At 50.4% G+C, this 27,459-nt stretch overlaps 2 protein-coding genes across 22 annotated transcripts in view; one reads left to right on the forward strand and one right to left on the reverse strand.

Annotated features, from left to right (window-relative positions):
• The window catches only part of RBFOX3 (RNA binding fox-1 homolog 3), a 224,158-nt gene extending 213,228 nt beyond the window's left edge, over positions 1–10,930 (forward strand). For 10 of the 17 annotated variants that reach the window (XM_083490324.1, XM_083490327.1, XM_083490332.1 and 7 more), the window contains 5 exons: positions 413–545; positions 2,127–2,166; positions 3,243–3,304; positions 6,984–7,119; positions 9,515–10,930. In XM_083490324.1, the coding sequence (XP_083346450.1) occupies positions 413–545; positions 2,127–2,166; positions 3,243–3,304; positions 6,984–7,119; positions 9,515–9,571 (428 nt within the window). In that variant the 3' untranslated portion in view covers positions 9,572–10,930. Of the gene's footprint in view, positions 1–412; positions 546–2,126; positions 2,167–3,242; positions 3,305–6,983; positions 7,120–8,262 lie in introns of all 17 variants that reach the window. The other 7 variants (XM_083490336.1, XM_083490338.1, XM_083490337.1 and 4 more) reach the window with 5 other exon arrangements.
• Positions 10,931–13,563: 2,633 nt separating this feature from the next.
• Positions 13,564–27,459, reverse strand: part of ENGASE (endo-beta-N-acetylglucosaminidase) — a 28,118-nt gene continuing 14,222 nt past the window's right edge. For 2 of the 5 annotated variants that reach the window (XM_083489995.1, XM_083489993.1), the window contains exons 2-14: positions 27,117–27,193; positions 26,831–27,032; positions 24,740–24,888; positions 23,797–23,951; positions 22,625–22,773; positions 21,424–21,589; positions 21,043–21,146; positions 20,702–20,810; positions 18,380–18,636; positions 17,047–17,189; positions 16,765–16,870; positions 16,320–16,434; positions 13,564–15,693 (exon numbers count right to left, since the gene is read on the reverse strand). In XM_083489995.1, the coding sequence (XP_083346121.1) occupies positions 15,256–15,693; positions 16,320–16,434; positions 16,765–16,870; positions 17,047–17,189; positions 18,380–18,636; positions 20,702–20,810; positions 21,043–21,146; positions 21,424–21,589; positions 22,625–22,773; positions 23,797–23,951; positions 24,740–24,888; positions 26,831–27,032; positions 27,117–27,180 (2,157 nt within the window). In that variant the 5' untranslated portion in view covers positions 27,181–27,193 and the 3' untranslated portion in view covers positions 13,564–15,255. The remainder of the gene's footprint in view (positions 15,694–16,319; positions 16,435–16,764; positions 16,871–17,046; positions 17,190–18,379; positions 18,637–20,701; positions 20,811–21,042; positions 21,147–21,423; positions 21,590–22,624; positions 22,774–23,796; positions 23,952–24,739; positions 24,889–26,830; positions 27,033–27,116; positions 27,194–27,459) is intronic. The other 3 variants (XM_083489992.1, XM_083489994.1, XM_083489991.1) reach the window with 3 other exon arrangements.

Raw genomic sequence — 27,459 nt, forward strand, 5'->3', positions numbered from 1 at the left:
TGGCAAGGCTGCTAAGCCTCGGAGCAGAACAACCTATTCCTTGCTTGCTTGTTCCTGACACAGGTGCCTATGACTAAACAAGAAGAGGGGGCTGGGGGCAGGGGGCTATCCTTAGGACCTCAGTGAAACAGGCCAGAGGAGGAGTCATACCATGGAGCTCTTCTCAAGAGAGTGGAGCAGGAGGGGAGTTTTGGGTGCAGAAAGATTCCCAGAGGATGTGTATATAACAGAGAATAGAGGGTGGGATGAAATATCATGAGGATATTTCTCAGGACACCTGAAGAGGGATAAGCTCCTTGCTTCCTCTCTGGGGGATCTCTCCTCTGCCACACAGAGGTGGGCAGGCCGTGTCTGGCACCAGGAGAGGACTCTTCTGGGGGTGCTCATGGCAGTTTCCTTTTCTCTCCCACAGTGACAGGCTTTCCATACCCAGCCACAGGAACAGCGGTAGCGTACCGGGGGGCGCACTTACGGGGGCGGGGGCGCACGGTCTACAACACGTTCCGGGCAGCTCCCCCACCTCCGCCCATCCCCGCTTACGGAGCGTGAGTATTTGCTGCAGAGACGGGCCTTCAAAAGGTGGGCGGGGGGAGCCTTTGGGCTCTTTGGACAGAGACAACAGGCGATTGGTCTGCCCCCACATTCCCGACGAGCAAGCCTCAGAGGAAACACTTCCTAGTCACCCTGCCCTGACTACATCTCCAGCCACGTTTGGGGCAGATCTGCACCTGGCTGGCTGCCCGTTTCACCTAGAGAAAGGCGTCTGCATTAGGTGTGCCTGTTTGATTAGGATAGCTGGCCACAGAAGTAACACTGTGACTAGCACACTCAGGAGGCAGACAGAAGGTATGCAGTGGCCATTTTGTCTTGGCTCTTTCAGAAGATTTGCCCCTGTTTGCCTCTTCGCATATTTTTTTATTTTGCGAGGTGGAGGAATACAGGCAACTTCCCACTGGTGCAGGGGTTGCGTTGCAGGTCAATGCATGCTTCAGCCCATTCCGCCCCCTTCCGGGGCCCAAAGTGGCACACACGCATGCCTTAGTAACGGGCAAACTGGTTGTTTCCTGTACAATCTCTTTTGTGTAGTGAAATAGAAACTGACAGTTATATATAAAGTGAGGGTTTGGTTTGGTTTGGTTTGGTTTGGTTTGGTTTGGTTTGGTTTGGTTTGGTTTGGTTTGGTTTGAATACTGTGACTATGCAGATAATAGTGCTAAAGGAGTCCAGTGGGTGTGACTGTCAAACCCATGTACTTGCCGCATAGAAGACACTCATGTGGCACTTCACATATCACAATCATTGCACAGCTGGGAAAGCACACTGTGTAGTTGTGCACTTCCTCCCCGCCTGTCCCCCCCCCCCAGTAAGAACCCTCAACTCCTCTGCCCATCATAAATTATGCAAGCCAGTTGCATTCATGCAGATGTGCTTTGCGCAAAATATTTATTTGTATGCTCTAGTATGAAACTGATTTGCGCAGTGTAGATTTTACTTATTGATTTATTTGGCAGCAAGGGAAACATGAGGGACAGCTGGGCAAGGAAAGATGGGAACATCAGAAGAGCTCATCTAGTCCAGCATCCTTTTCTCACCCCGGCCAACCAGATGCCTGGAGGAAGCCTGCAAGCGGTTTCTGGGAACTGCTATTCAGAAGCATTGCTGCCTCCAAAGGTGGAGGTAGACGATGACTAGAGGCCATGCAGAAGGGGACAGTTGGCCATAGTAGGCACAGAAGCTGCATCCTCTTTCTATTCCCTACTGACAGAGGCTTAGTTTAGTATCTATACATGAGTAATCATAGCATCCATGTGCATGCTTAAGCATGGAGCATATCTGAGTGGCTGCGGCCAGATTCCCCGAAGGAGCATCTGCTCCTTCTTGGTCATCCCACTTGCCTGTCAGGCAGATCGCCCCCATCCAGCTTGATGACTAGCACATTTGCATCTCCCCCGCCGTCGAGGCAGAGAGAGGCCATTAGCAGCACTGAAAACCAGAGTCACAAGGTCCGTTTGATGCCAGAGCCAGGGTTACCCTTTGAAACAAATGTGCAGTCACACGGAATGGACTTCAAAGTGCCTCGCACGCAGCCATAAGTCACCGTTGCATTTTGCTTCTTTCCTCTGCAGAGTGGTTTACCAGGACGGATTCTACGGTGCTGAAATTTATGTAAGTCCAGCCTTTCTCGATTTGCTCTTACAGGGGGAGAGAGAGAAGAGAGAGAGAGAGAGAGAGAGAGAGAGAGAGAGAGAGAGAGAGAGAGAGAGAGAAATTCTTGTTTGTTGACTTTCCAGTCCAAGCTGCAGTAGCCCACCAGCTGATTCTCGTGCTACGCCACTCCTCTCTCACCCCACAAACACACACGCGGGTAAATAGGCACATGACCTTCTGGGAAGGATATTTCATGTCTTGACAAATCCCACCTGCTCACTTGGTTAAGAGAGACGACCGGGCAGGGGATTTGCAGAGCCAGTGCTTGCAAATGCAACGCAAGCGCAAAGGATATTCTGCTTGGTCTCGGGGCATTGGGGAGCAGAGGAGGTAAGGCAGCAACTGTATACCCTCCATCCGCTCTATCCCTTTTCATCGCTCCTGAGTTGCTGCTTATGAGGTGTGTGTACCATTGACTCTCCCCACCCCCACCCCGCCATTGCAGAGTCCCCCATAGCATCAAGGCAGTGAAGGAAACAGCTTGAAATAAGCTTCCCCGCATACATGCTGTAGGAGAACCACTGCAAAACAGCAGAGCATGTTGGGACAGGGGTGGCGCTCAGGCTCGCACACAGGTTCGACCTGCCAGTGGCCCTGTGCCTTCTACAGCTGCTCCCCCCCCCCCCCGGGCAGGATTTATTTGCTGGTCCAGTGTCAGCATGCTGTCTTCTAGCGGCATTTCCCCCTCCATATTTAAAGTGCTCTGGGCAATATTTCAGGCGCACACTGACGGATTTATCAGAGGCGACATCTCGTTAACACCGCCACCCGCCAGGGAGGTGACATTCTCTCCTCAGCATGTTTAATTTCTGCAGGTTAATGTTAGTGAGATCCCCGGGGAATGCTAATGAGACTGGTGTTGGGCTAGTCTGGTGGGGTGGCTGCATGCGTCCCTCCTGAGCTTGGTTAGCACCTGGGGTGCCCAGCTTCTTTGCTGAGAACCAGCCTCATGGCACAAGATGCCTCTTTTCCTGGTTGCCGGCACAGGCACCGCAGCCTTCGCAGTAACTTTTTGTGTCTCCTCTTTGCTCCAGGGGGGTTACGCAGCCTACAGATATGCCCAGCCGGCAGCGGCAGCAGCAGCTTACAGTGACAGGTAAGCAGCCCTACCTGTTTATTAGTCCTGATCTTGCGGTTCATGGCCTGTTCCCCTGCCCAGTGTTATCAGCCAGCATCCTCGACAACAAGGATGAGGAAGGGTGCCCCCGCACTGTCCCCACCAGCACCACCAGTTTACGGGGTCTGGATAGGACACCCCAAGGAGTGAGGAAGGTGGGCCATCATTGCCTTCAGCAGGCCATGTTCCCATCCTCTAGAAACCCACTTCTGCATCTGTGAGGGCCATTGCTTGACCTGTCTGGATATGAAACTCCAGGGCTCAGCAGCGCATAGAATTGTTGGAAGGGTCCCTGAGGATCATCTAATCCAACCCTCTGCAAAGCAGGAATATGCAGCTGTCTCATACGGGGATCAAACCTGCAACCTTGGCATTATCAGCACCACACTTTAACCAGCTGAGCTATCCAGACTCAATCTGACCTGACCCCTGGCTCTTGTTATAACGTGCCTCCAATACCAGTTGTTCATGAGAATCTGCTTCATTCCTTTCACACCTATAGGAATCAATTATTCTATTCTATTCTATTCTATTCTATTCTATTCTATTCTATTCTATTCTATTCTATTCTATTCTATTCTATTCTATTCTAAAGCTCTGTGGTAACAAGGCAGCTGTATTTAACTCTTCACAGTCCCCTCGGTCTTCTAATATCCAAATTATGACAAAGGTGGCTGTGGTTATCTTACTGGAAAGCTGGAGGAAATATTATTTATCTGGTTATTAATTCACACTGATTAACATTCCCCTCACCCCCTTACTACCTTTGTCTTTTAGTATCCTATTAGAAATGCGGTTGATTGTCATTTAATTAGTCTATCGGTGGAATATCAGGGAAACCATTGAACGGTAACTACTTTTAGATCACTCCAACATGACATTCTTCCTCTATGGAAGCATGCAGATGAAAAACATGGAGACAGAATGGGGGGGGGGTACCCATCCAGTTTTCCCAGGAAAGAGCTGCAAGCAACCTATTAGATTTTTGCCAGGTCCTTCTCATGAGTCTCCTGGAAAATATAAATGAACTTTTAAATAAATTATGATATAAAGTTTTCCACATCTATTATTTCTCGACAAAGAGGAAAATGCATGTTTAGTTATTCTGCTTGGTTTAAAATGCCCACATTTTACTTAATGTATAGGCATTCTAGTGGTTAGGGCACAATGGTTAGGGCAGGGGGAGGGGAAGCTGTGTGTCCCTACAGACATTGTTGGGCCCAAGCTCCCACCAGCTCCAGCCAAATTGGCCAACGGCAATATCTAGAGGGAGGTCCCCCACCCCTGGTTTAGAAGAATGGGCTCGGAGCTACAGTTCGGATCTCATTTAAGCCACAAGGGTGGTCTTAGGCGAATCCCAACATAATCTCAGCCCCCCATCTGCAGTAATGCTGCCCTACCTTACAGGGCTGTGTCAAGAATTACTGAGATGGTTTATCTATTTAAAAGTGTTTATATACCTCTGTATCATAAAGCTATATCACAGCAGTTTACAGCCACATGAAAACAAAAAACCAAACAATAAAATCATCAAAAGTTAACTTTAAAATAAAAAACTAACATCAACAAAGCACAACAGGTATACTCTTAATTGCCTGCATAGGCCTGGCAGAACAGAAAAGTTTTCAGCAGGCATTTAAAAGTTGTCACCGAAGAGGCCTGCTGAATCTCTGTTGGCAGCGTGTTCCATAGGACTGGGCTGTTGACACTGAAGGCTTCTCATTGTTGTCAAACAAGCCTCACCAACTCGGGGAACAACCAAAGACACTCCTGCATGTGATCTCAGGGATCCCTGAGGTGTCCTGGACCCATGTCACTCAGGACTTTGTAAGTCAATCCATGAACCTTGAACCTGGCTTGGTTAGCAGGTGTGCAGCTGTTTTAACAATGCTGTGACATGTTCTAGAATCATGAAATTGTAGAGTTGGGAAGGACCCTGACCAGAAGCCCCCATCCACAATCTGCCTACCACAAGCCTCCAGTCCAGACCCAAGGGCAGCCCCACTTAGAGCCCATTGCAGTATTCAAACCTCCAAGTTATCATTATGCACACAAAGTAATCTGAACTATAAATAATAAGCATTCTTAAAATCCCCTGAGTTTTTGCTGCTTTAAGACTTCAGCTATTGAATATCAGTCTTGCAACTCCATTCTTTTTGAAATATTAGTCTAAGAACCCCTGGAATTAAGCTCTTTGTTCCTTCTCTTCCTCACATACAAAATCCTCTTATAATTTCTTCCTCTTGGTTCATATGATCCATTATTGCCAAAGGATCTGCTCCAGTCCCTGTTCCCCATCCTCCTGCACCCTTTCCTGTTTTCCAGAGGCAGCCAGGAAACTATTCAGCCTCCATTTCCTGTGTGCCAAACACAACCAGTTCTTTTCATCTCGATCCCCTTTTCCATCTGGTTGCCACACTGTAATTCACTCCGATTCCTCCTCTGTCTCCTTTTTCTAATAAGCACAGATGCACAGCATCACAGACTTAATGTTCACCATCTAGGACAACATCTAGCCAGGGAACCTTTTCTAGCCCAGGGAGTGTTCAGAGGACCATTTTGCCCTGAGGTTCCCCACTCCTCATCTAGGATAAGTGTGGGAAACCCTTGGCCCTCTGGATCTTGCTGAGCCACAGCTCCCATCAGCCCCAGCGAGCATGGCCAGTGGCCAGGGATGATTGGAACTCAGTGTTCAGCAACATCTGACAGGTCAAAGGTTCTCCCACAGCTGATCTAGGAGCTGGCCAGATTTTTAAGGAGCCCAAGTTGCGGTGCCTCTCCCTAGCTAGCCTCCCTCCTCCTTCCCTCCCTGGGCTGCCAATGCCTTTGTTCTCTCAAGTCTGAGGAAGGGGCAGGCACTTGTTTCATTCTTCCCACACCCATCACTTCTGGCCAAGTTCCAGGCCCATGCTTCTTTCTTGCACACCTCGCTGCCCCCCACCCTGCAATTGCCACTTTGCAGCAGAGAAGGAATGCCCAGGGGACTGGAAACACAACTTGGGCATGTAATGTGTCATTCTGGCCAGAGACCTGGGAATTGTGCTGCCAGTGAGAGCGGGAGATACTCTGCAAGGTGGAACCAGAGCAGCAGTCCATGCCAGGGCAGCTCTTTCAGTTCGCAACATGCCCACTGCTATCTGTGACAAGGCAGCACAGGTGATGGGCAAGGGCTGGGCTTGAGCAGGTGCTCCCGAATGCACATCTCGCAACCTATTTTAATGTGTGTTTCTTTTATGCTCTCTCAGTTCTTTTCAGGTTTTGCGTATTTTCCCCTGCTCTCTGGTGCCAAGCACAGAATTTCCCTTATTTGCAACACTTTTCCAGTGGCCAGCCCTTGGTTGCTAGTAACGACTTCCTTCCCTTAGACCTTCTGAAGATGTTCAGGGGGAATTTCATCTGGGCTTAAGGAACCAGAGTGGTGGGAATGAAGATGCAGTTTGCACGTGGCTCACAAATCTTGGCGTATTCTAAGGGTGTCCAAAGTTTGAAGTGCTCTGTGTGTGTGTATGGAGAAGACCGAAAGCTCTGTGGTGGGCTGTTTCCTAACAACTCAGAAAATAATCCTGCCATTTCTGTTGAGGTGTATTATAACTTTTAAAAAAAACACAAAACTATGTATGACATCCAGGGCCTGATTCATGATTTTCTTAACATTTAGGGTTGGCAACTCTGCGACCCCCCAGTTTCTAACGCTGCCCCCTGTGTTCGCTCCTAGTTATGGCCGAGTTTATGCAGCTGCAGATCCTTACCACCACACCATCGGCCCTGCTGCCACCTACAGCATTGGCACTATGGTAAGAGCCCTCCCTCCCACCTATTTGCGCGTGGGGCTGTCTGGGAAGCATGCCACCTTGGGGCTGGGCTGGCCACTTAGGGTAAAAAGAGAGGGGTGTTGGAAAACATCCAAATTCACCCCTCGATTGCAGCCGCCTCCTCAGCACTGTGCAGGGAAAGGAAGCCTAAGGAGGAGAATCCCAAGAGTGGGGAGGGAAGGACAGAAACACACAACACACACAGGGCCTGGTGCAGACCCTCCTGCTTTCGTGGCCACTAGGAAGGACATACACAGGCCTGCTGCGACATTCTTGGCTGTCACCAGGCTTCCTCCTATTTAGCCTGCCTTGATGCACTGCTCTGTAGGGAAAGCGGTCCAGAGCGGGCAGCATCAAGTGGAAGTGGCCGTTTGCTCAGGAACCATTTCTGAAGGAGCAGCTAACTCTTAGACAGAGAACTGGAGCAGGGCAGAGGGTGGGGTTGGTTGCACAAGCACACAGTCCAACGCCACTCCCTGCTACTCCCGATCTCACACACACTGCCGCACCCATTTCTTGCAGTGACGCCTCCTTGCAATCAGCTTTCACATACAGCATCAAAGAGGAGAAACATCCAAGCCACCCTGCTTTACTAACCTTCCCCACCCAAGCCACTAGCCCACCCCACGGTGTCAGTGCCTTCCCAGTGATAAAACAAGGAACGAATGGCCTTTGCAGCCATCTCGTGGGCTTAAGGAATTGGGTTCAGTTCTTTTGGGTGTCGGGGGGGGAGAGGCAGGGCGGAAGATCCTGGGCTGGCTGAAGGGCACTGAAGCTTGAGTGCAATCCATCTCTCTCCCCTTACTACTGAAATGGTCCATAGGAAACAGCTAAGTTCCAGCTTCAAAAGCTCTGCTTTCCTTTATTTTATTTTTTTAAAATGTACCTCAGCCTTATCCATCCATTATCCTCTGGACTTCTTGTGAGCCCAGGCCCACAGCAGCATTGCATGCTGGGAGTTGAGTCCAACCACCACCACCACCACTTCGTCCCCACCACAAAGCAAGGCCTCTGCCAGCCTTGGGGGTCCCAAGGGACCCCAGTCTTGGCTGAAATAACAGGGCAGGGATGGGCTGTGCCTCTCCTTTATACTGATTGGCTTTTTCTCCGTCTTTGATGTTGCAGGCTAGTCTATACCGAGGAGGGTACAGCCGCTTCACTCCCTACTAGCAAGACAGACCCAGCCCCTCCTCACAATAGTAACACTGACTGCTCCTTAGAAATCAAACCAAAATCAAATGGACATGGGCCCCCGCCCCACGCTGCTGGCCCTCGGCAGCCTAAACCACATATTTCTTTACCTCAAGCCGCCTCTCATGCCTCACATCCCACCTGTCTCTGATGGTGTGCCGCCAAGTTTGTTTTCATTTTGCAAAGCTACCAGCCGGGGGGGAGGGTTGGGACAGGCGCCTGCTTCCGCCAGACCAAACAAAACCAAACACCACCAGCAAGCAGAACCTCACGGAGAGCCTCCCTAGAGCCCACCCTGCTCCCAAGCTTTCCTGCCACGAGCCCCGGGGCCATGTGGCGCTCGAGACAGGCCCCCAGTCAGGCCCCCTGCATTGTGCCGGGTATTCAGGTCCTTGCACAGGGGAGGGAGGGTGCAGTTAAAAGAACTCAGGATGTTATCCCTCTCGGATGCAAACTGCCCACGCTCCTCACTCACACACACGCAAGGACCAGGTGGGCAGGGCCCCAGGCTGCTCCAGAATCCCAGCAGGTGCAGGCTGCAGTCCCAACCCACCTTACGCTGCCTAGATGCACTCAGCCTCCAAGCAACAGCAGGGAGAATTTTGCTTCCTCTGCCTGCAGGAACTGGAAGCTGCTCCCTTGCAGAGGAATGATGCGATGGGGGAGGTGGAGGACAGCTTTCCAAGCACGCAGCAAGAGTGGGTGGGGGAAGAGGGGACCCTGCAAGGAGCCCCTGCTCTCTAGGCTTATCAAGCCACATGCCTAGCAATGTGAAGGAGCTGGTTGGGACCAGCCTCCTGGTGGGCTGAATGATCCCAGCTCCTTTGTTCGTATGGGGAGCAGCCGTTCCATGTAGGAGATGGGCAGCGCTCTGTGTGAGCAGGTCTGGCACATACATCTGTACAGAAAGGGGGCAGGGGAGGGGAGGGCACTTATGGAGACATAGGAGGCGGGGCGGGTGCTGGGTGCTGGGAACTGAGTCCCAGGGTCCCACTTCCCAGCTCTACCATACCCAGACCAGCACACCCCCAGAGAGCAGAAAGCCCTTCCCCGACACCAAGTCTTCCCCGCCTGCCACCTGCAGGTTGCTCCATGGAACGTTCTGCCTTTGTTTTCTGTTGTAGTGAAACCTTCAGCTGTTTCCTTCTGGGACCAGGAAGGGCACAAAAAAATATTTTTTTTTAAGCAAAGCAACAAAACAGTTACAAAACTTAACGAGCCAACAAAACAGTTACAAAACTAACAAGCCAAGCGACAGGCCATCCGGACGGAGCTCAAGCACCGGCCGACCGACCAACCCACCGACCGGGACGGATGGACGGCAGCCGCCCACAGACTCTGCAAAGCCGTCCGCACACCGGGAGACCCGTGCCCTGCTCCCCCCACACCCCGCTGCAGACCCACGGGGCCAGGGACAGGCACTGACACAGACTGGATTCCGCAGGCCCTCCCAGGCCACCACGTCTTCCTTCCAGCCCTCCTGAAGAAGAAGAAGAAGAAAAAAAAGAGCTGCAGGCGTCCCCTAACCACAGAACACGCCACGAGCGCTCCCGCAGGGCTAGCAATCCTGCTTCTCGCTTCCCAGAACCTCCCAATGCTTTTTGTGCTTTGCTGGTTCATCCATTTGTCAAGTTGGCAAGACCTCGGGATGCCCAGGCAGGGCCAGGCCAGGGACTTTCTGGGCACAGCCACCTTGTTTATGTGGGTGGGAATTCTCGGGTTTTAGAGGGGTGTTGTTGTTTTTTTTCCTTTGAAGAGATTGCACTTTCCCCCCTTCCTCCGAGAACCCAGCTCCCACCAGTCCCAGAGGGGGTCAGAAGCTGCACCCTGTTTACCTTCCTTGCAGTAGGCCTGGCTGCTCTCACTGTGGCTTCACAGAGCTGAGATCATGCGAGGCGATCCCCGCCTTGCCCGTGGTCTCCAGATCTACCAAGAACCCCCAACCCCTATCCTCAAAGGGCCAACGGTTGCCACCACACACACACACCACCACCACCGGGACAAGCACGCCCTTACAACTGCGTGGCCTAGCCCGTGGGAGGCCACAGCCCCATGGTGGTGTCAGGGAGTGAGGCGGGGCTGTGCACCAAGGGCTGTGCACAAACTGAGCAAATACCTGCTGGCGCCAGTGGGCACACTCTCTCCCATAGGTTTCTTCCGTGCCCATGGCCCATAGTGGGAGGGGTGCATGTCCTACGGCCCGCTCCCCACACCCTGCCACCTGCTCCCAGAGTCAGATGGACTCTGGTCCTTCCCCATGCTGACCCTGGAACCCCCCCCCTTGGCTTATTCATCTCATGAAACCTCACTTTCTACTCAGCATTAAAGCTCCTGACACGCCAGCAACCAGATGATCCTCCTTTTCTATTCCCGTTGTATATAGCCCCTTCCTTTGCCACTCCCTCCCCCTTGTATAAAGCTCCTCCCATTTGCTGCCCTGTCTCCCACCCTGGGAGCATCAGCCCGCCCACCCACCCCATTCTGTACGCTTCAAAGGTGTGACCATTCAAATAAACAGTATTATTATTATTACTATTACTATTATTTATTGATTATTATTATTATTATTATTAAGATTATTAATAAAGGTTTCTTTCTTCAACCAGGATGGCTCAAGCTTTTGACTTGGGGGTGGGGGGAAAGAGAGGGGGGCAGTGAATAGCACAAGCAGGAAGAAGCATGAGAGGAGGAGGCATGAGTTGAGCCATGGGTCAGCGGTATTCCGATTGCAGATCACTACAGGAGCAATGGGAAATGCACTGCTCAGCTGGACTCCCAACATCAGCCACAGCCAGCCTGGGATCAAATGGTCAGGGAAGATGGGATTTTGAGTCTCGTGACCTCTACAGGAGACCATGTTGACTTAAGAGAAAGCAAGGTCTGAGGTATTCTCTGCTGCTGATCAGGGGCTCCATAAATCTCCTTTGCGTTTGCTACCTGCTAGTCTGCAAACATGCAGGCGGGGCAGGCGGGCAGGGGCAGAGCTATTTAAGCACCTGGAAGGCTATATGGCTGATGTGTTGCATCTTCTTGGTGGAGCACAATGTTTCTCCACATATGTGCCAGATCCATTACAGAGTCCTGACAGCCTTTGCAGCATCACACAGCCATGAATGTCCCATGCAGGTAAATTGTGTGGAACTATTTTTTGTTTGTTTGTGTAACCCACTGCTAGTAAATATATCCAGCAGTTCTGTAGCTCTGTCTGTCCAGCTACACACACACACACCCTTGTCATTTGCCATGTATAAGGATTAACACAAATTCTGCATTCACTTTTCTCTCCGCACCTTAATGTGTTGCTTCTGATGCTTTTCCACTGCAATTCTATCTTCACACGGAATTAGAAGCGGGTGATGATAGCAGCAGGCAGTTTTCAAGGCAGTCACACAAAGTGGATTTGCACAGGAGGAACACCTCATCGTGCATGAAGTTTCTTAATGTGGTTCTACTACATGTGACCATCCTGATGTTGCTGGACTACAACTCCCATCATCCTTTGGCCTTCGACCAGGCTGGCTGGAGCTAATGGGCTTCCAATAACATCCAGAGAGCCACAGATTCCCCACCCCTGCTCTTCTACACAAAGTGAGGAAACAGAAGGCCAGCAAACAGGGAAGCATGAGCAGGTAATGAAGAGTTTCTTGGCTGCCTGTGAAAGGCATGATAGGAAACAGGGCAATACTCGTGTTAATGCTGGGAGACCAGGATTTCTCAAACACCCCATTACAGCTCTGGCTGAAGGAGGAAATTTCATTATTAAAGCAACGGACTGGGTTAGAGAGTTTTCAAAATGCCAAGCTTGTTGCTCTTGCTGCAGTCGTGCCCACCTGAGCAGCATTGGCAGTGCAAATGTTGCTGAACATGGGGACAAGGCCTGTGCAGCAGAGAAGCTGAGGTCCCTGTGCATATCACGCTTGGTCAAACTCCATGCCGCTAATTGCCTGCATGCTGGACTGCAAGGGAATTCTCTTGCTTGGCTCTGCATCAGAAATTCGGAGATGGGGGCAGAGAAAGAAGTGTGTGTGTGTGTGCGAGAGAGGGAGTGGGAATGGAAGTGTGGTGACGGGGCTGTCAGTCTGCTACACAGCAGGCAGTAGCCCAGCCCTGGGGAAGGCCTACAGGAGATTGCTTGACTTTATGCAGACAGGAGGCAGGGGTGACCTGAAACAAGGATGTTTGCAAATGCAGAAATGCCCATTAGCTCTCACACCTCCACATTCATCTCTCTCTGCCCCAAAACCACCACTGGCCAAACCTTGTGGAGATCACCTCTCCAGGAAACACTTGCTCGCTGTGCTGGCTGAAGGACTGGTCCCTTTAGCCCTGGGTTGTTGCTGTTATGCCTGTCTTCTCTTTCTCTCTCACCCCACCTCCCCACCTTTATCATTAAGACATCAGGTAGTCCCCTGCTGTAAAGCCTAAGTTTCCTAACCCAGTGCAGAGTGCAGCAACACCTCCAGAGCTTGTCTCTCACTGCATATGACAGGTTCTTTCTGAAGCAAGTATTGGCAAAGTTGCAAAGGTACTGGAATAGATCTGTTCAGGATTCTGGAATGGGAATAACTTGGTTATCTTTAATTCATTTTGGGAGCTTAGGGCTCAGTGACACCCTGCTCTATCTCGCAAAGTCCTGAAGACACCAGCAGCAGCCAAGCATAAAGCTCTGCTGCCATCCTGTGGATTTTGTTGATCACTGCCATGCCCCCTTTTTCAGTCTCAGGCCAAGGCCCTGTCCACACTATCACATTTCTGCTTAATATGTATTTTGCCTCTGCACACAACCCATTCTCTCCTCGGTTTGTGGTGCACCTGAATGCAATGTGGAAATCTCCAATTAATCACAGTCCAAACTCAAACTAGAGTTACCAGCTTCAGGAAAAGCTAGGATCGTAATACCAACTTTGTATGATGAAGCCTGTAATCACTGAAGCCAATAACCACTGTTTACTATGTCACCCAGCTTGAAAGGGGAAACTGGTTAATTGGAGACTTCTCTGTATTGTTTACATGAAGGGAGGAGAAATGGATTTGCTCATATTTTTTAAAAAAGCTATTGTCATGTGAATGTTCTTGTCTGACCATAGGAGTGCTAGCCCACTTTTGTCTTCCCTAAATTTGAATTCAAAATGCCTCAAACAAAACATTGAGTGGTTTTTGTTTGACGTTCTGATTGGTATGCTTGTTCTAACTACTACCTCAATTGTATCTAGTAAAAGAGAAAGAGAAGACAATACATTTATTGTGAATTTATTAGTAGCTCAAAAAAAGGAGGAAAATAGTGGAAGTTATAAATAGCTCTGACTCTTTAAGATATAGTAAAATAAAGTTTAGAATAGAGCAAAAATTTGGTGTGCAAATAAACACGGTGATTGTCCAGTATTTCATTTATGGTTGATTAGCCTTAAGATTTTGGTATTGTAATTATAGAAATATACGTATTCAAAACTCTGCATTCCTTTTTTCCCTTATGTCATCCATTTAAGACCTTATGAAAATGCATACATCTCCATCCCTATAGTGCTAAAAAAAAGGCTATTCCAACTTCCCTCTTAAATTTCTGGAGTTCAGCACCTTGCCTTGAACATGGAGCTATTCCACTGTATAAATCACTTGCTGTCTCAATGAAGGCACTTCCGGCGCGAGAGAGCAACTATATTGTATTCCAATGTTAGGGGTCAAAATTGCACAAGGACAGAGTTCATTAAAAGTTGCAACATGCTACTAAAAACATTTCTTTAAAGAAATTTTGAAAAATAAATAAATAACCGTGTTGCGAATTGTTGTGCATCACTATGCAGTTTAAGGGTATCAGCATATCCAGAGCTCCTAATGCAAAAAAGTAATGAAGCACACATTTTATCATTTCATAAGACACAGGAGGTAAAAAGTGTCAATGTAAATCACCAGTCACAACATATTTTGTAGAAAAACAGTTCATCTGCCAGACCCGTTTTCACTTGCATGTCTTCCTTAGTCATATAAACTCTATTCAAGCAGAACAAATTTATTTTAAAAAATCAATCTGAAGGAGCAGGCAGAAATTCACCAGGTACTAGAACACTTCAGAATTCCCCTATGTGTACTTTTTCCACCCTTAAGGGCTACTCTTTTTGAAAATACCTTCCTGTGGCTTCAGTTTTCTTAGGTAAGTGCCTGATATATTGTCATAATTAAAGTTTCCTTATAAATAAGAAATGTAGAATAGATTGAAGGGGTGGGGATGTACGTTATCATGAATTTTCTCAGGGCAAAAGAAATTTAGAGATTTGGTTGCATTCAAAAGCTACAATGTGTTGGTGAGGAGAACTGACAGCTTTATCCAGGGCCGTGCAAAGCTGGTAACAGACCCAGGCCAGATGGGAAATGAAGGCCCCATTTCAACAATCTTTACCAATGGGTCTCCCCTTTGCCTCTAACAGGGGAACTTGGAAGTAGGCCCCTCAAAATCGTAGGCTCATGCCAGCTAGGCCACCCACCCCGCCTCTGCCATGGTTTATCAGTTTATGTAAATGATAAAATACACACATTACTTCAGCATCAAAAAAGCTGCAATTCGAGTTGTTTCAGCCCACATGATAGGTAACTATTGGTGCAGGTTTTTTTAAAAAGGATGTTATAAGAGTTTAATGTGACTTGATAAGCCTGTTCTGTAGCCCATATCACAAGTGTGGAATTGTTTTGTTGGGGTGTACTTCCCTGAAATATTTTGTTGTTGTTCTAGTGCATGATAACTATTCCACTAAAGTGGTTTCCCCAATGAAAAATTATCTTTGGATACTGAATTGTCCGTGGTTGGGCTTCTGATGCCCGAGCATGCGAGTTCCAGTGCCTTCAATAAAAGCCTTCTTCCCTCTTTAAAAAGGGCCTAATAGCACAGATCTGGGAAGCGGAGAAGGGCATTGTCTACTAGGATCCAAATGTAAATCAACTGGATGAGGTTCCTTCAGGCGCTGGGCCAGGACTGGGTAGCTTTGGATCAGAGTACACAAAGACCAGCTTCCCCCACATTGCAGCGTCTACCTGGAACCCATCATCGGGCACCGGCTCCACAAGGAACTCCAAGCGGCAGGAGGACTCAGAAAGGGCGCCAGGCACAGTCAGCTCAGTCACCCGGTACTGGGGGGCATACGCCACCCCGATTGGGAGCAGGCGAGGTTCGGGACCACTGCCACACGAGCCCCTGCGGTAGTGAACGCGGAAGCAGGTGGCCTTGCTGGGAGGATAGGTCCAGCGCAAAGTGAGGCTGAGGGAGAGCTCTCCAGCTGAAAGTCGTTGCCAACGGACATGGGCAACCTCTAAAGGCGACACTGGGATGGCAGCATCAGCGGATGGCAGCGGGCGCAAAGCTGTGGCATCCAGCACCTGTGGAGGAACACGCACAGGGCGGGCATAAAAACAGGAACAGGGGCCCCAAAGAAACAGTGCGATGAAGGGAGATGGGTGCAGAGAGGCTTCTCCCACCTTATAAAGACCAGGCTGAATTGGGGCCACCAAGAATGCCAAGGACAAGGCAACCATCTGCCCAGGGATCAGGGGTAGCAAGAAGTTCTGGCCTGATCTTAGTATTTCTTTGATTGCAAGGCCAGAACTGGTAAGAAAGAAACTGCGTCATCAAGACCACCTGGCCTGCAGTGGCAAAGCCTTGCAGCTGCAAAGGATAGATGTTGAGTATGTGAATCCGCAAGGGAGGGAGGAGGAGAGCTCGCCAGGCTCTAGAGAAACTTGCTTAAGAGAGTAGAAGGTGCCAAATTTCAAAAACAGGAGGACTTCAAGCAGCCCCTGTGGGCTTGGAGTAACAGTTTCCCCATCCCTGTTTTATGTCATAGCACCTTACTTAAAGATCCAGGGACAAAGACCTTCCTCCTTTCGGGCTTAGCAGGGCTGCGAGAGGCCCACAGAGAACACAGCGCTTCATGGGGAAGCCGGCTGACCCACCCCTCTCTCCATTTTCACGAGGCTTCCCATCCTAGCCTCCACCGCTTACTCACCCAGATCCTGCCCAGGCGGCATGCAAAGGGCACCTCATTCCGCCCAGACTGGCGACGCGACACGGTCACTGAAAGTTGGTCCAGGAAGCAGTTCTGGAGCTCCAGCTCATAGCATCTGTTGAGGGGAACAGAGAGAGAGAGAGAGAGAGAGAGAGAATGTAAGCTGCTGGGGTCCTGTCAGTTTGCAGGGCACTGCAAAGCCCATCCCACACTGCCCGTAGCTCTTTGGTTCCCAGGCCCCAACACCGTCCCTGCCCGGCCCCATTATTATTTCATGCAGAGCCGTCAAAGATGGTTTACAAACCCAGAGAGTTTACAAACTACAATCCGACAAGAGGGGAAAGGCTGCCAGGCCACCACTAAAATGGTCAGTTCAAGGAGAAAGAAAGAAACAAAAGAAACAAAACCCCAAGAGTCATGCATTCTGTCAATCCCTTCTACTCACCGACTTTGCCAGTCATGTTCCCCACGCAGTCCTGTCCCCCTGAGCAGCTGAGCAAGGTAATGGGGAGGCGTGGGGAGCAGGGAGGGTTTGTGCTTCCTTGGTTCTCCTGGGGGGGGGAAGATGAGAACAATGAGGGAGAGGCAGCGGACAGAACAGGGATCAGTCAATATCTGAAGCTATTGTTCACCCGGCCTCTGCTGCCCCACAGAGGGGGATCCACAAGCCCCCTTCCTTTGGGCAGTCAGAGTGAGAGCCCCCAAAGCAGGCCTGGCGTTTCCTCACCCGACTCGCCACTGGAGAAACAGGAACTTGACTGCCGCGTGGTGAACACCGGTGCAAAGCTCACGCCTTGGGAAGAGGCCTCGTGTTTATAAATTATGACCAGGAACAGCCGGGGGGGTGCTGGCACCTGGAAGGAAAACAGCCTGATGACCCCCGCCCCCAAAAGCCCCAGACAGACAGGAAGAGAGACAAAGAGAGGACACAGTCACGGCCAACTCTGGGCACTAGGCAGCCGCCACCTGCAAAAGGAAGGGGTTTAGGCATGCAAGGTGCAAAGGCTACATTCTCACAGGCACGCAGAAACACTGAGGATGGTAAGGGCGGATGCACAAAGGAGTCTGAGCCTTCCCACATCACTGAGCTCATGGCTGGGCCCTGAAGATTCCAGGTCAGCCGCACTTTCTCAAACCCCCTTCTTTCCATGATGAAACAGCCCATGAAAACTCCTCTATCCCAGATGACAACATCCTGACTGTCTCAAGCATTGTATTCCCTCCAAATCTGCTCCTTGCTTGGAGGAACCCAGCTCAGCCTCACCACCACCAACCCCCAACTTAGCCAAATGCTTGTCAGGATCCCTGCAGAGGCAGGCAGGCAGTCACAGTCTCTAACTTTGCTCCACCTTTGAGAAGCAGCTCCCAGGAAAGCGGAACGTGGTCAGCGCTGGGACAGGGATGCGCCGTGACAGGGAAAAGACCTTTACAGTAGGTCTCCGTAAAGGCTTCTTAGTGGAAGCAAAGGCTGTGTAGCAGTTTCCCTGGATTAAGAAGAGAATGTGGGGAAAGCACTCAAGTTGAGAAAACAGTTAAGAGGGCAGGGGTCGGGCTGAATGATCCCCATCACACACGCAGCCGCACGTCCACGATTCATGCCAACTGGGTACATGCAAGCCTGTTTTGCACACAGGTGCAGGCAACTGTGTTCATTACAGTGGTACCTCGGGTTAAGTACTTAATTCGTTCCAGAGATCCGTTCTTAACCTGAAACTGTTCTTAACCTGAAGCACCACTTTAGCTAATGGGGCCTCCCGCTGCTGCCGCGCTGCTGGAGCACAATTTCTGTTCTCATCCTGAAGCAAAGTTCTTAACCCGAGGTACTATTTCTGGGTTAGCAGAGTCTGTAACCTGAAGCGTATGTAACCTGAAGCGTATGTAACCGGAAGCGTATGTAGCCCGAGGTACCACTGTATATGGTCTGCAGGCTCTGCTCTCCTCTCCTCTGCCTGCTACCAGCTTTTTAAGGAAGTCCCTTTGCAAGAGCAGCACACACACACCCCGCTATGACTCCCGCATCCAATAAAAAAACCCCTGAAGCCATCTCAACCGTTGCTCACCTGGCTGTGACGTGATCTTCATTGGACGGGATGGTCCCTTCCAGCAGCAGGGAGCTGCCCCCACACCAGGCATCCTGCAGGCAGCAGCGCGTTCTCAGTCGGCCCCCATTGGGCATCCAGAACTCAGCGTACACTGGCTGGACCTCCTGAGCGCTCAGGTGGTACCAGGGCTTCATCCTACTCTCCTGAAAAACCTCAGCGTACAGTGGCTGGACCTCCTGAGCTCTCAGGTGGTACCAGGGCTCCATCCTACTCTCCTGAAAAAGAGAAAAAGAGCCGCTGGGAATTCAGCCTGGGCATGGCAACAAAACTGCCTTCCACCTTGAACGGGATTATTCTTGTGTTCCCTTAGGTCTCCAGAGCATACCTTTCCAACATGCCCAGGGAAAATGTATCTAGAAGCTAGCATTACAGGTCAACGAAATCTTGCGTTCCACTGCTTTGTGCAAATTCCCATCTGGAAGCATCGGGGCTCTTACACTATTAGGAGTATTCCTGGGCCAACTGGGAAGATAAGCCTCTTAAATACCTAATTAGCGAGCTGATTCTTTCCTTTGAAATAGTTCGGGACTTTCTTCCTGGTCTGCAAGCACTTAGGGGAGGGGGAGCGTGCATTGGAAATGATACACTTTTGCTATACTAGCCTGCCTTGTGAAAGGATCAGAAGCTGAAATTCCATACTTTCTTGGCTTACTTCCAAGGGGCTGTGCAAAGGAGTATGCTGTAAAATGGGGAGTTTCCCCGACACTCTGAAGCCCTGAGAAAAGCAGGGCTGAGATTGGCTGGAAGCCCCCAAAGTGGCGATGTCTTGCTTGATGCACGGCCCTTGAGGGAAGCGCTCTGCTAAGGTTTCATCGTGGCTCTCAATAGCTCCAATTAACCTCTGAAGGCATGAGTACGTTAAAATCAAATGCCGCTGTTGATTCTCAAAAGGGTAACCAAACCAAATCACCCCCAAACAAAAATGCAGTGCAAGGATGCCGTTAACCACATAAAACACAGTCCACGTTGCTTCTGTAGAAAGCTGCCTTATTCTGTATCAAGCCCTCTATGACTGGCAGCCCATATTCCAGGGTCTCGGGCAGAGTTTGCCCCCCTCACCCCCAATAACAAACATGCTTCTCAAAGACTGGCAGGGAGGAAAGTGACCAGGAGTTCGAGCGGAGCAAAGATTGGCAGGTTCTAAAAAGATCACATACACCTGCCGACCGTTTCGCCCTGCTTACAGCTGCCAATCATACCACCACCCCATCAGACACTGCTTTGAAGCAGAGGCTGGGGAATAGAAACACTATTTGGCTGCAGAAGGACTCGTTCAAGTAGAAAGAGAGCCGACCCTGGCTGGAAAGAAAGCAGGAGGGCAGAGAAGCCCAGGGAGAAAAAGACCAGACCAGGTTTAAAAGGCTTTGACGGTGGCTGGGCGGGGGTTGGGTGGGGAATTCAGCTTGGAAACAAGTCACAGACTCAGCCGGCCAGCAAGAGGCGGAGGAAGCTATAGAGTTGTGTTCCTCATTCTCTGCAATTCAGGCTCCACTGTTTTCCTGTGGGTGGAAAGGGACTTGAAGCTCAAGAGCCCTCCTGCAGAGCCCTCGACAGGAAAGACTGTGGGAAAATTAGCTCCGAAAGAGTGTTAAGAATCTGAGGCCTCTAGTCGCTGACACCTCAGGCAGATCAGCTGGGCTGGGGATACAGCCCGGTGAGCTACCCAGAAGGCCTTACTGGGTCTCCGGGTCTCCAGTCTGTATAGATTGTCGGGTTCTCAAGCCGCAGTCAGAGGTAACTGGCCACTCCCTAGGCTTTCGGCTTGAGATCCTTGTTGACCTCCCCGGTCTGCGTCTCCCGGCAGGATACAGGCAAGGTCACAAATCGGCGATCCCACTCAACGTGAGAGGGACACACCTCTCCTCCCTCCTCCCTGCTTCCCTCAGGGAGGGGAAAGAGCAGACAGAAATCTATTTACATGTCTTTATTTCTGTCATTGCAGCAGTACAGAGAAACACGTCTGCACTCTCCAGTCTCCAACAGTAGAGAGTGAGACTCCACCCCTGTACTTCCAGTACAGGTCAGATGACACTCTGAGCTAACATCCAGTGCTCAGTGCAGTGAATAGACTGCCCCTTTGTTCCAATAGTACAGTCCCAAATATCAACATCCTGTTTTGCATTCCAGACACCTGCAGCTCGCTCTCGCATTGCTGCTTTTTCCTGACATAGATCACATGCAGCAAGTTGTCGTTTCAAAGCAGAGGCTGGCGAGTCAAGCTGCAAAGGCTTAAAAGAGGCAGTTGTGCATCTTCTGCCCAAAACTGCCCAGTACTCTTACCTGCCCATTGTGGAAGTGCCTCTTCCCCATCCCCAGGGAGAAAGAGGTGCTGAAGGGGAGGGAGCCAATGCTGTGAGTGGGCAGCAGATCGGAGAGCAGGGCCCAGAATCTGCAAACAAGCAAGCGAGAGAGGAGTCGCGCTGAGAAGTCTTCCACGCCACTGTGCAAACCCCAAAGGAAACTTGGGTCACTGCTGCACCGTTATGGGGGCTTGTCAGAAAGACCCTCCCATAATAGGCCACAGGGGTCCAGACAATCCCAGGCAGTCAGGCAAAGTGAAGCCAAGCCAGGCAGAGTCCCCTCCCCTCCCAAAGCCCCTCCTCCTCCCTGCTGGGTCTTACTTGTCCTCGTTGTTCAGAAAGTCAGTCGGGCCTAAGTTCTCATATACCCAGCCAGGTGCAAAAATGGCCACCGAGAGGCCCTGCTCCCGAATCATGCGCAGGGACTGCGGGGACACAAGGAACGCCAAGTCACCATTTCCTCTTGTGGGGGGGCTCCGGAGTGAGGGCAGCCAAGGGGTGCTGGGAGGGTGGCAACTGCCCTGCCCCCTCCCTCTGTAACAGGGGAGCCAACCTATCCAGGGCAACAGCGGAGGCTGGGTCTTAAAAGGCTTCACTCCGCCCACCCCAAGGCAACCACGACTGCCCTCTCCAGCTCTCAGTCACCTGGAACTGCGAGCCACAAGGGCAGCAAGCCTCCCACAGGCCCCAAAGCCTGCCTACCTTGTTTATGTCAAAGCCGCTGCTCACCACAACCCCTCGGCCGAACACGTCCACGCCCACATAGATGTCCGCCCGGCGGTCGTCGGCCATCTCTCGCGTACGCAGCAGGTGCTCCTCCGTCCAGTTGTAGTTGGTGAAGAAACCGTCACAGGCGTCAAAGTAAACCCTGCATGGGCACGAGGAACGGAGGAACGTCTGGGATAGCTCAGATGGAAGAGTGCAAGGCTCTTAATCTCAGGGTTGTGGGTTCAAGCCCCACGTTGGGCAAAAGGTTCCTGCATTGCAGGGGGTTGGACTCAATGATCCTCGTGGTCCCTTCCAACTCATTCTAGGACCATGAAGAGGGTCCCTTTGTGGCGTCCAGAAGGCCTAAGGCTTTACAGGCCCTTCCAAGTAGCTCTAGCGGGATGGATCCTAGCAGCCCAGGCCCAAGGGATGCTTCAGCTGTAGACCATGCACAGCGGACAAGTACCAGGGAAAATGCATTGTGAAAAGGGGGGGAGAGAGAATTCCTGTCCCTTTCCAGGATACTTTCTACACCGCCTGGGGAAGGAGAGGGAAACTTGTGGCCCTTGGTTTTTGCTGGTCTGTAGCTTCCATCATCCCTGTGCCCACTGGCAATGCTGGCTGGGCCCGATGGGAGTTGGAGACCTGGAGATTCCCCATCTCTGCCACAGCACTAGAGACAAACCCCAAAAGGATACAGCCCCCTGAGTCAAGTTTGGTCTTCCAGCTAGCTGGGATTTAGCAGGCATGGTGTTTCCCTTGCTCAGCAATGCCTGTCGATCTCTCACATCTTACCATTCGTTGAGGCCCATGCTTGGTTTTCTCATTCTCTGTTACAATGTACTAGTGTTTCTCAAACTTGGGTCCCCCGCAGTTGTTGGACTACAACTCCCATCATCCCTGACCACTTGTCCTGTTAGGTAGGGATGATGGGAGTTGTAGTTGCAAGAACAGTTGGGGACCCACATTTGAGAAACACTGCACTAGTGCATTGCAGCTCTCAGTTACAGTAGACCTTGGCTATTTCGCACCACACCTGAGCTCCCCTCGGCAGGCCAAGTGTATCAGGGAGATGCTGTAGGGCAGGGGGCAGAGGCTCCGTGGGGCTACCCTCAGGTTCAGATGCGCTGCCCTTCTTCCTCTGGTCCCCAGGGCAAGACCCACTGCCTGTAGAACAGGGAGGGGTGTCACTCACCGGTTCTTCTCGTTCAGCTCATTCTGCCACTTGAGCTCCCCGTTCTGCAGGACACTGTCATACCACACCACCTGCCCTCCCGGCACAGCTCTGTGCACCTGGGCCGTCAGATAGCGCAAGAAGTGGACCAAGTTACGCGCTGCCGACACCTGCCATGAAAGAATTGCACCAATCAGCCAGCGCGACAGGTCCTTGGGAGGCCGTTGGTCCATCATTCAGCATGCCAAGTGATGTTATATGCATGATGCCCAAAGCCAGGGTGACTGACACACCTCAGTTTGGGAAATATATATTTTCCAGGGGACAGGCAGCTGGGTGCCAGCAGATACACAGAATTCATCAGAGGCCCAGAGTGGGAATGGAAAAGGAAGGATGGGAAAGGAGTGTTGGAGGAGAGGTCCCAGGAAATTTATGAAAGGGACAGGGGAGGAGAAATGATAAGGCAAGGAAGGTAAGAAGAGAACTGGAGAGAGGAAAGAGGTTCGGGGGCAACTCTAAGGGGTGAGCCAGTAGGGCAACAGTGTGGACTAGCATGGGCAGGTAAAGGGAATCGCTGTGCTGTATAAGTAATTTGGGGAACAGGCAGCAGGGCTGGGCAATATAGCATCCAAAACCAGTTTGAAGTCCATATTGCGATATCAGTTTCGTAATTTTTGACCTGGCGATACATCACGAATCATGATGTGTATGCTATACGAAAATCACAATGTGGGGGGAAACCATGAAGCCAGCCAATGGCTATGCATAGCTCCATCCTTATTTCAGACATCATAATATATCAGTATATCATGATGTTCAGTGGGTGAAATATCACGGGGTTGAAAACTAGGTATCGCCCAGCCCTAGCAGGCAGGCATAAAAATAGGAAAGGGGTTCTGCGACGTAAAGGGGGTTTTCAAGCCCTAGGGGTAAGGGGCCTACCCAGCCAGTCTCTGAAGGTAAGAGGCCACCTGGGGTTCTGAGGATCCTAGGGACCTAAAGGAAGAAATTCTGACGTGGGGATACATATCACAGCTGCATTGTGATACTGAGCATATCCCTAGGTATAGCTCCTGCTCCCCCTGAGCAATGCCAGGGACTTTAAGGAACACACATACGGCCTGTGTACGGATGAACCCTAACTCCCCTCCTAGGCCAAGGTTGGCAGGGGAGGGGAAATGTTGCTTGCTTACACTCAGAGAGTTCTCAATGTTGACCAGCCAACCATCAAAACGATAGAACTGCGCAATCGCAGCCAGCTGATCAGCCACGGCGCGGTACGCTTCCTCGCTTGCCAAGAAGGACTCACACATCTTTGCACCGTCTCCCCACTCTGTGATGAAGGTCCCTATAGGTAGGGAAGGAAACGCAAGGAAGAAACGGAGTGGCTCGTCTCCTGGACCATCCAAAACCTCTGTGCATCAGTAGAACCGCAGAATCCTGGAGTTGGAAGGGGTCCCGCGGGTCATCTAGCCCAACCCCCTGCAACACAAGAATTCTGCCCGCAGCCATCCCTGGGTGGGTGCGAACCACCAACCTTCTGGTTAACAGCCAAGCGCAGTGAGCCACTGCGCCACAGGAAGGCTTAAGAGCTGAGCCCTGAGGAACCTCCAGGGGGGAAAGAGGAATACCCAAAATACAAGCAATGTCAGAGGAGCTGGCAATTGCCTGTGCCTTGAAGCACGGCTATAAAGAGTGGAACAGCAACAGCAGCTGTTTGCAAAAACTCCCTGCATCTCCCAAAAAGCAGAGTGCTGTGGGAGATTAGCAGGAATTGAGGCTGTGGATGGCCCCAGACTTTCAGCAGCAGAGAACCTACGGCCCTGCAGAAGTTGTGGGACTCCAACTCCCATCATCCCTAGAAAGCATGGCCAACGTTTCAGGGATGACGGGAGCTGGAATCCAGCAACAACATCTGCAGGGCCACAAGTTATCCACCCCTGATAAGTTGCAGCATGCGTCAAGAATGCAACTGATAGGAGGAAAGAAGTACCACCCACTGCAACTCCTGCCTCTTGCAACTCAGCAAAGGGGTGGAGTAAGGAAAGGACAACTTAGAGAGTGAGGCCCTCCCTCCCACAGGCCCCAAACACTATGTGTATCATATGCTCCAGGGGATGGCCCAGCGAAGATCACCTAGCATGAGGACTCCATTGCGGTGAGCAGCATTAGTCCAGACCACAGGTGGGATGGTAACGTTGTGATGACTGAAGTAAACAAATATGTCAATGTAGCACCAGTGGTAGAACACAAAGGGGTCATCCACCGATGCGCCTTGGATGAACCTGCCAGAAGTAAGAGGAGAGAGCGAGAGAGAGCGCATTATACCCAGCAGGGTACAATTAGACTCAGCATGGGAGATCTCATACAAAGTAGGTATGAATCATATTTCAGGTCCTATAATCTTGCTCAGAGGAACTAAACCAGTCCAAGCTGCTGCGATTTCCTGAAGCTAGGGTGGCCCAGCCACCACCCTCCCTCAAGAGAATCCAACAAGAAGTGAAATTCCCCTGGTTGCTTGCAGAAACCAGATTTACTTCCCTGATCTCTTTCCCTGCTCTTAATTTTGCACGTTCTTAACCCACGGTAACTGGAGTGCAGGAAGGACTGAAAACACCACCCTGGTGAATGACCTCTGCCAGGAACTGGACCTGGCTAGTATGACTGAACCTCTTAGTGACAGCGATATCCTTCTATGCTACGGCCGCAATCAGGATTGATGGTGCATAGCTGCCTTCGTGGAAGAGGTTTTGCCCAGTCCAAAGCACCCCTATATACTGCTAATGTTAACACATGGTTTGGGTCTGTGAACCAAGAAGGTAGCAGCTCAAATCTCACCTCAGCTCTTCTTCCACTCTGCATTCACCATCTTCAATGAAGTGGTAATAATAAAGGTCATACATGGCCAATGTAGGGATCAATGAGCTAATGCAGTAGTTTCCAAACTTATTTCCCCCCTGGATCACTTGAAAACATCTGAGGGTCTTGGTGGACCACTTAAATTGAATTTTCTGCCTGTTGTAACAATTGCAATGCACTGTGCTAGGTGCTAAATGATTTTTAATTGTATTTTTACAGACCAACTGCAGACCACCTGAATGAAGTTTGGGGACCCAGTTCAGGAGGCATTCAGTGCTAATCCTACTCAGAGCAGGACTAACTCTGTACGTGGGGCCACCCCCATCGTTCAGCCCGGACACTGAGATCCAGCACCGAGGGCCTTCTGGGGTTCCCTCATTGCGAGAAGTGAGGTTACAGGGAACCAGACAGAGGGCCTTCTCGGTAGTGGCGCCCGCCCTGTGGAACACCCTCCCTTCAGATCTGAAGGAAATAAGCAGCTATCTTCTCTTTAAAAGACATCCGAAGGCAGCCCTGTTTAGGGAAGTTTTTAATATTTAATGCTGTTTTGTTTTTAACACTTGATTGGAAGCCGCCCAGAGTGGCTGGGGAAACTCAGCCAGATGGGTGGGGTATAAATAAATTATTATTATTATTATTATTATTATTATTATTATTATTATTTTACTAGCACTTACGGACCTTGACATAGCTTTGGTCACAAATCCCAGTGATCAAATTCAGAGACTTCTGGTGGGGGTTTTCCTGAGCATTAGCAAGGAGGCATGAGGCCTTGTTGCCAAATTCATAGGATGAGCTACGCAAATAAGCAAGGGCCTTGCAGATGTGATCCGTTTCTAGCAGTTGCTGCTTTGCCCATGTTGTTTTTAGTGCCTCTAAGGAGCTGGCTGATCCCATATGTCAATATTCAGCATCTGTTGTTTTAAGACCAAAGACACCACCCTCTGGTACTGTTATCTTTTGTAGCCAGGCATACACTCCCCTATCGCAATGTCTGCAGAGCATAGATTTCATCGTGTCCCCCAGCATGGGGTACTTATATCCAGGCTGACATTCTCTGCAAAAGAACATTTTAAAGCTTGTTTTAAACTTAATTAACTGGGGTCAGGGGGCATTTATTTCAATGGGTTTACTCTGAGTAGGACTTGGTTGCACGCAACCCCAAGTATGTGAAACATTTTAAACATCCGAAGTGTGATTTATAACTAATATTGGTACAAGTTAATCACTCTTCAGATCCATGTGGCTGCAACCAAGGCAAACTTAGCCAAGACCAGATTGAGCCAATTCTGGTTAGTTTGGCAAAAAGAGAATTATTGTTTCTGAATCTGGAAGCTCTCCCGTTTCAGCATCTGCCCCAGTTCCAACCTGTCTTCCAGGTAACCTCCCTTCATATCGTGGCACACCAGCGTGCGGGGCCTACGACTGTTGAAAGGAGGCTCGTGTTTGGCCAGAGGCTCTGTGGACACGTTGAAAGCATCGTCACTGGTGGGCTTCCAGGAGAGCAGCTCTTCCAAGCCAGAGAGGTAGAAGCTGATTGGCTCAGTGGTCTTTGTGTCGTACTGCCTAGCTGGGAAGAATAAAGGCAGACTGTGAATACCTACAATCGCAGAGTGGTGATAATCATGGCTCTTCGCCCAACACCAAGTCTTACCAGGGAGAGGACTGGGGGCGAAATTGACCACCCGGTGGAGAACGGATGTTCTTTGGCTCTCCATATCCAACTGCAAGCTGAAAATAAGAAAAAAGGAATCAGGGGGAAAACAACAATCCTATTTGGGAACCCTCTGTTCTGTGCCCCTTCCCCTGCCATCCAAAAAGCCCACTGTACTGAGGAAGGACTTCTTAAAAGTAGCCAGGCATACATATTTATTTACACATATTTACAAATGCATTTTTAAAAGGAACAAATAATGTATGCTTGGCTGCTACAAAAAATAAAAAATCCGTACAAAAAAGACACATAAAACCAAACATAATAAGGCCAGGAATTCAAA

This window comes from Podarcis liolepis, assembly GCF_965112155.1.
Source record: "Podarcis liolepis genome assembly, chromosome: 2".
NCBI lineage: Eukaryota > Metazoa > Chordata > Lepidosauria > Squamata > Lacertidae > Podarcis > Podarcis liolepis.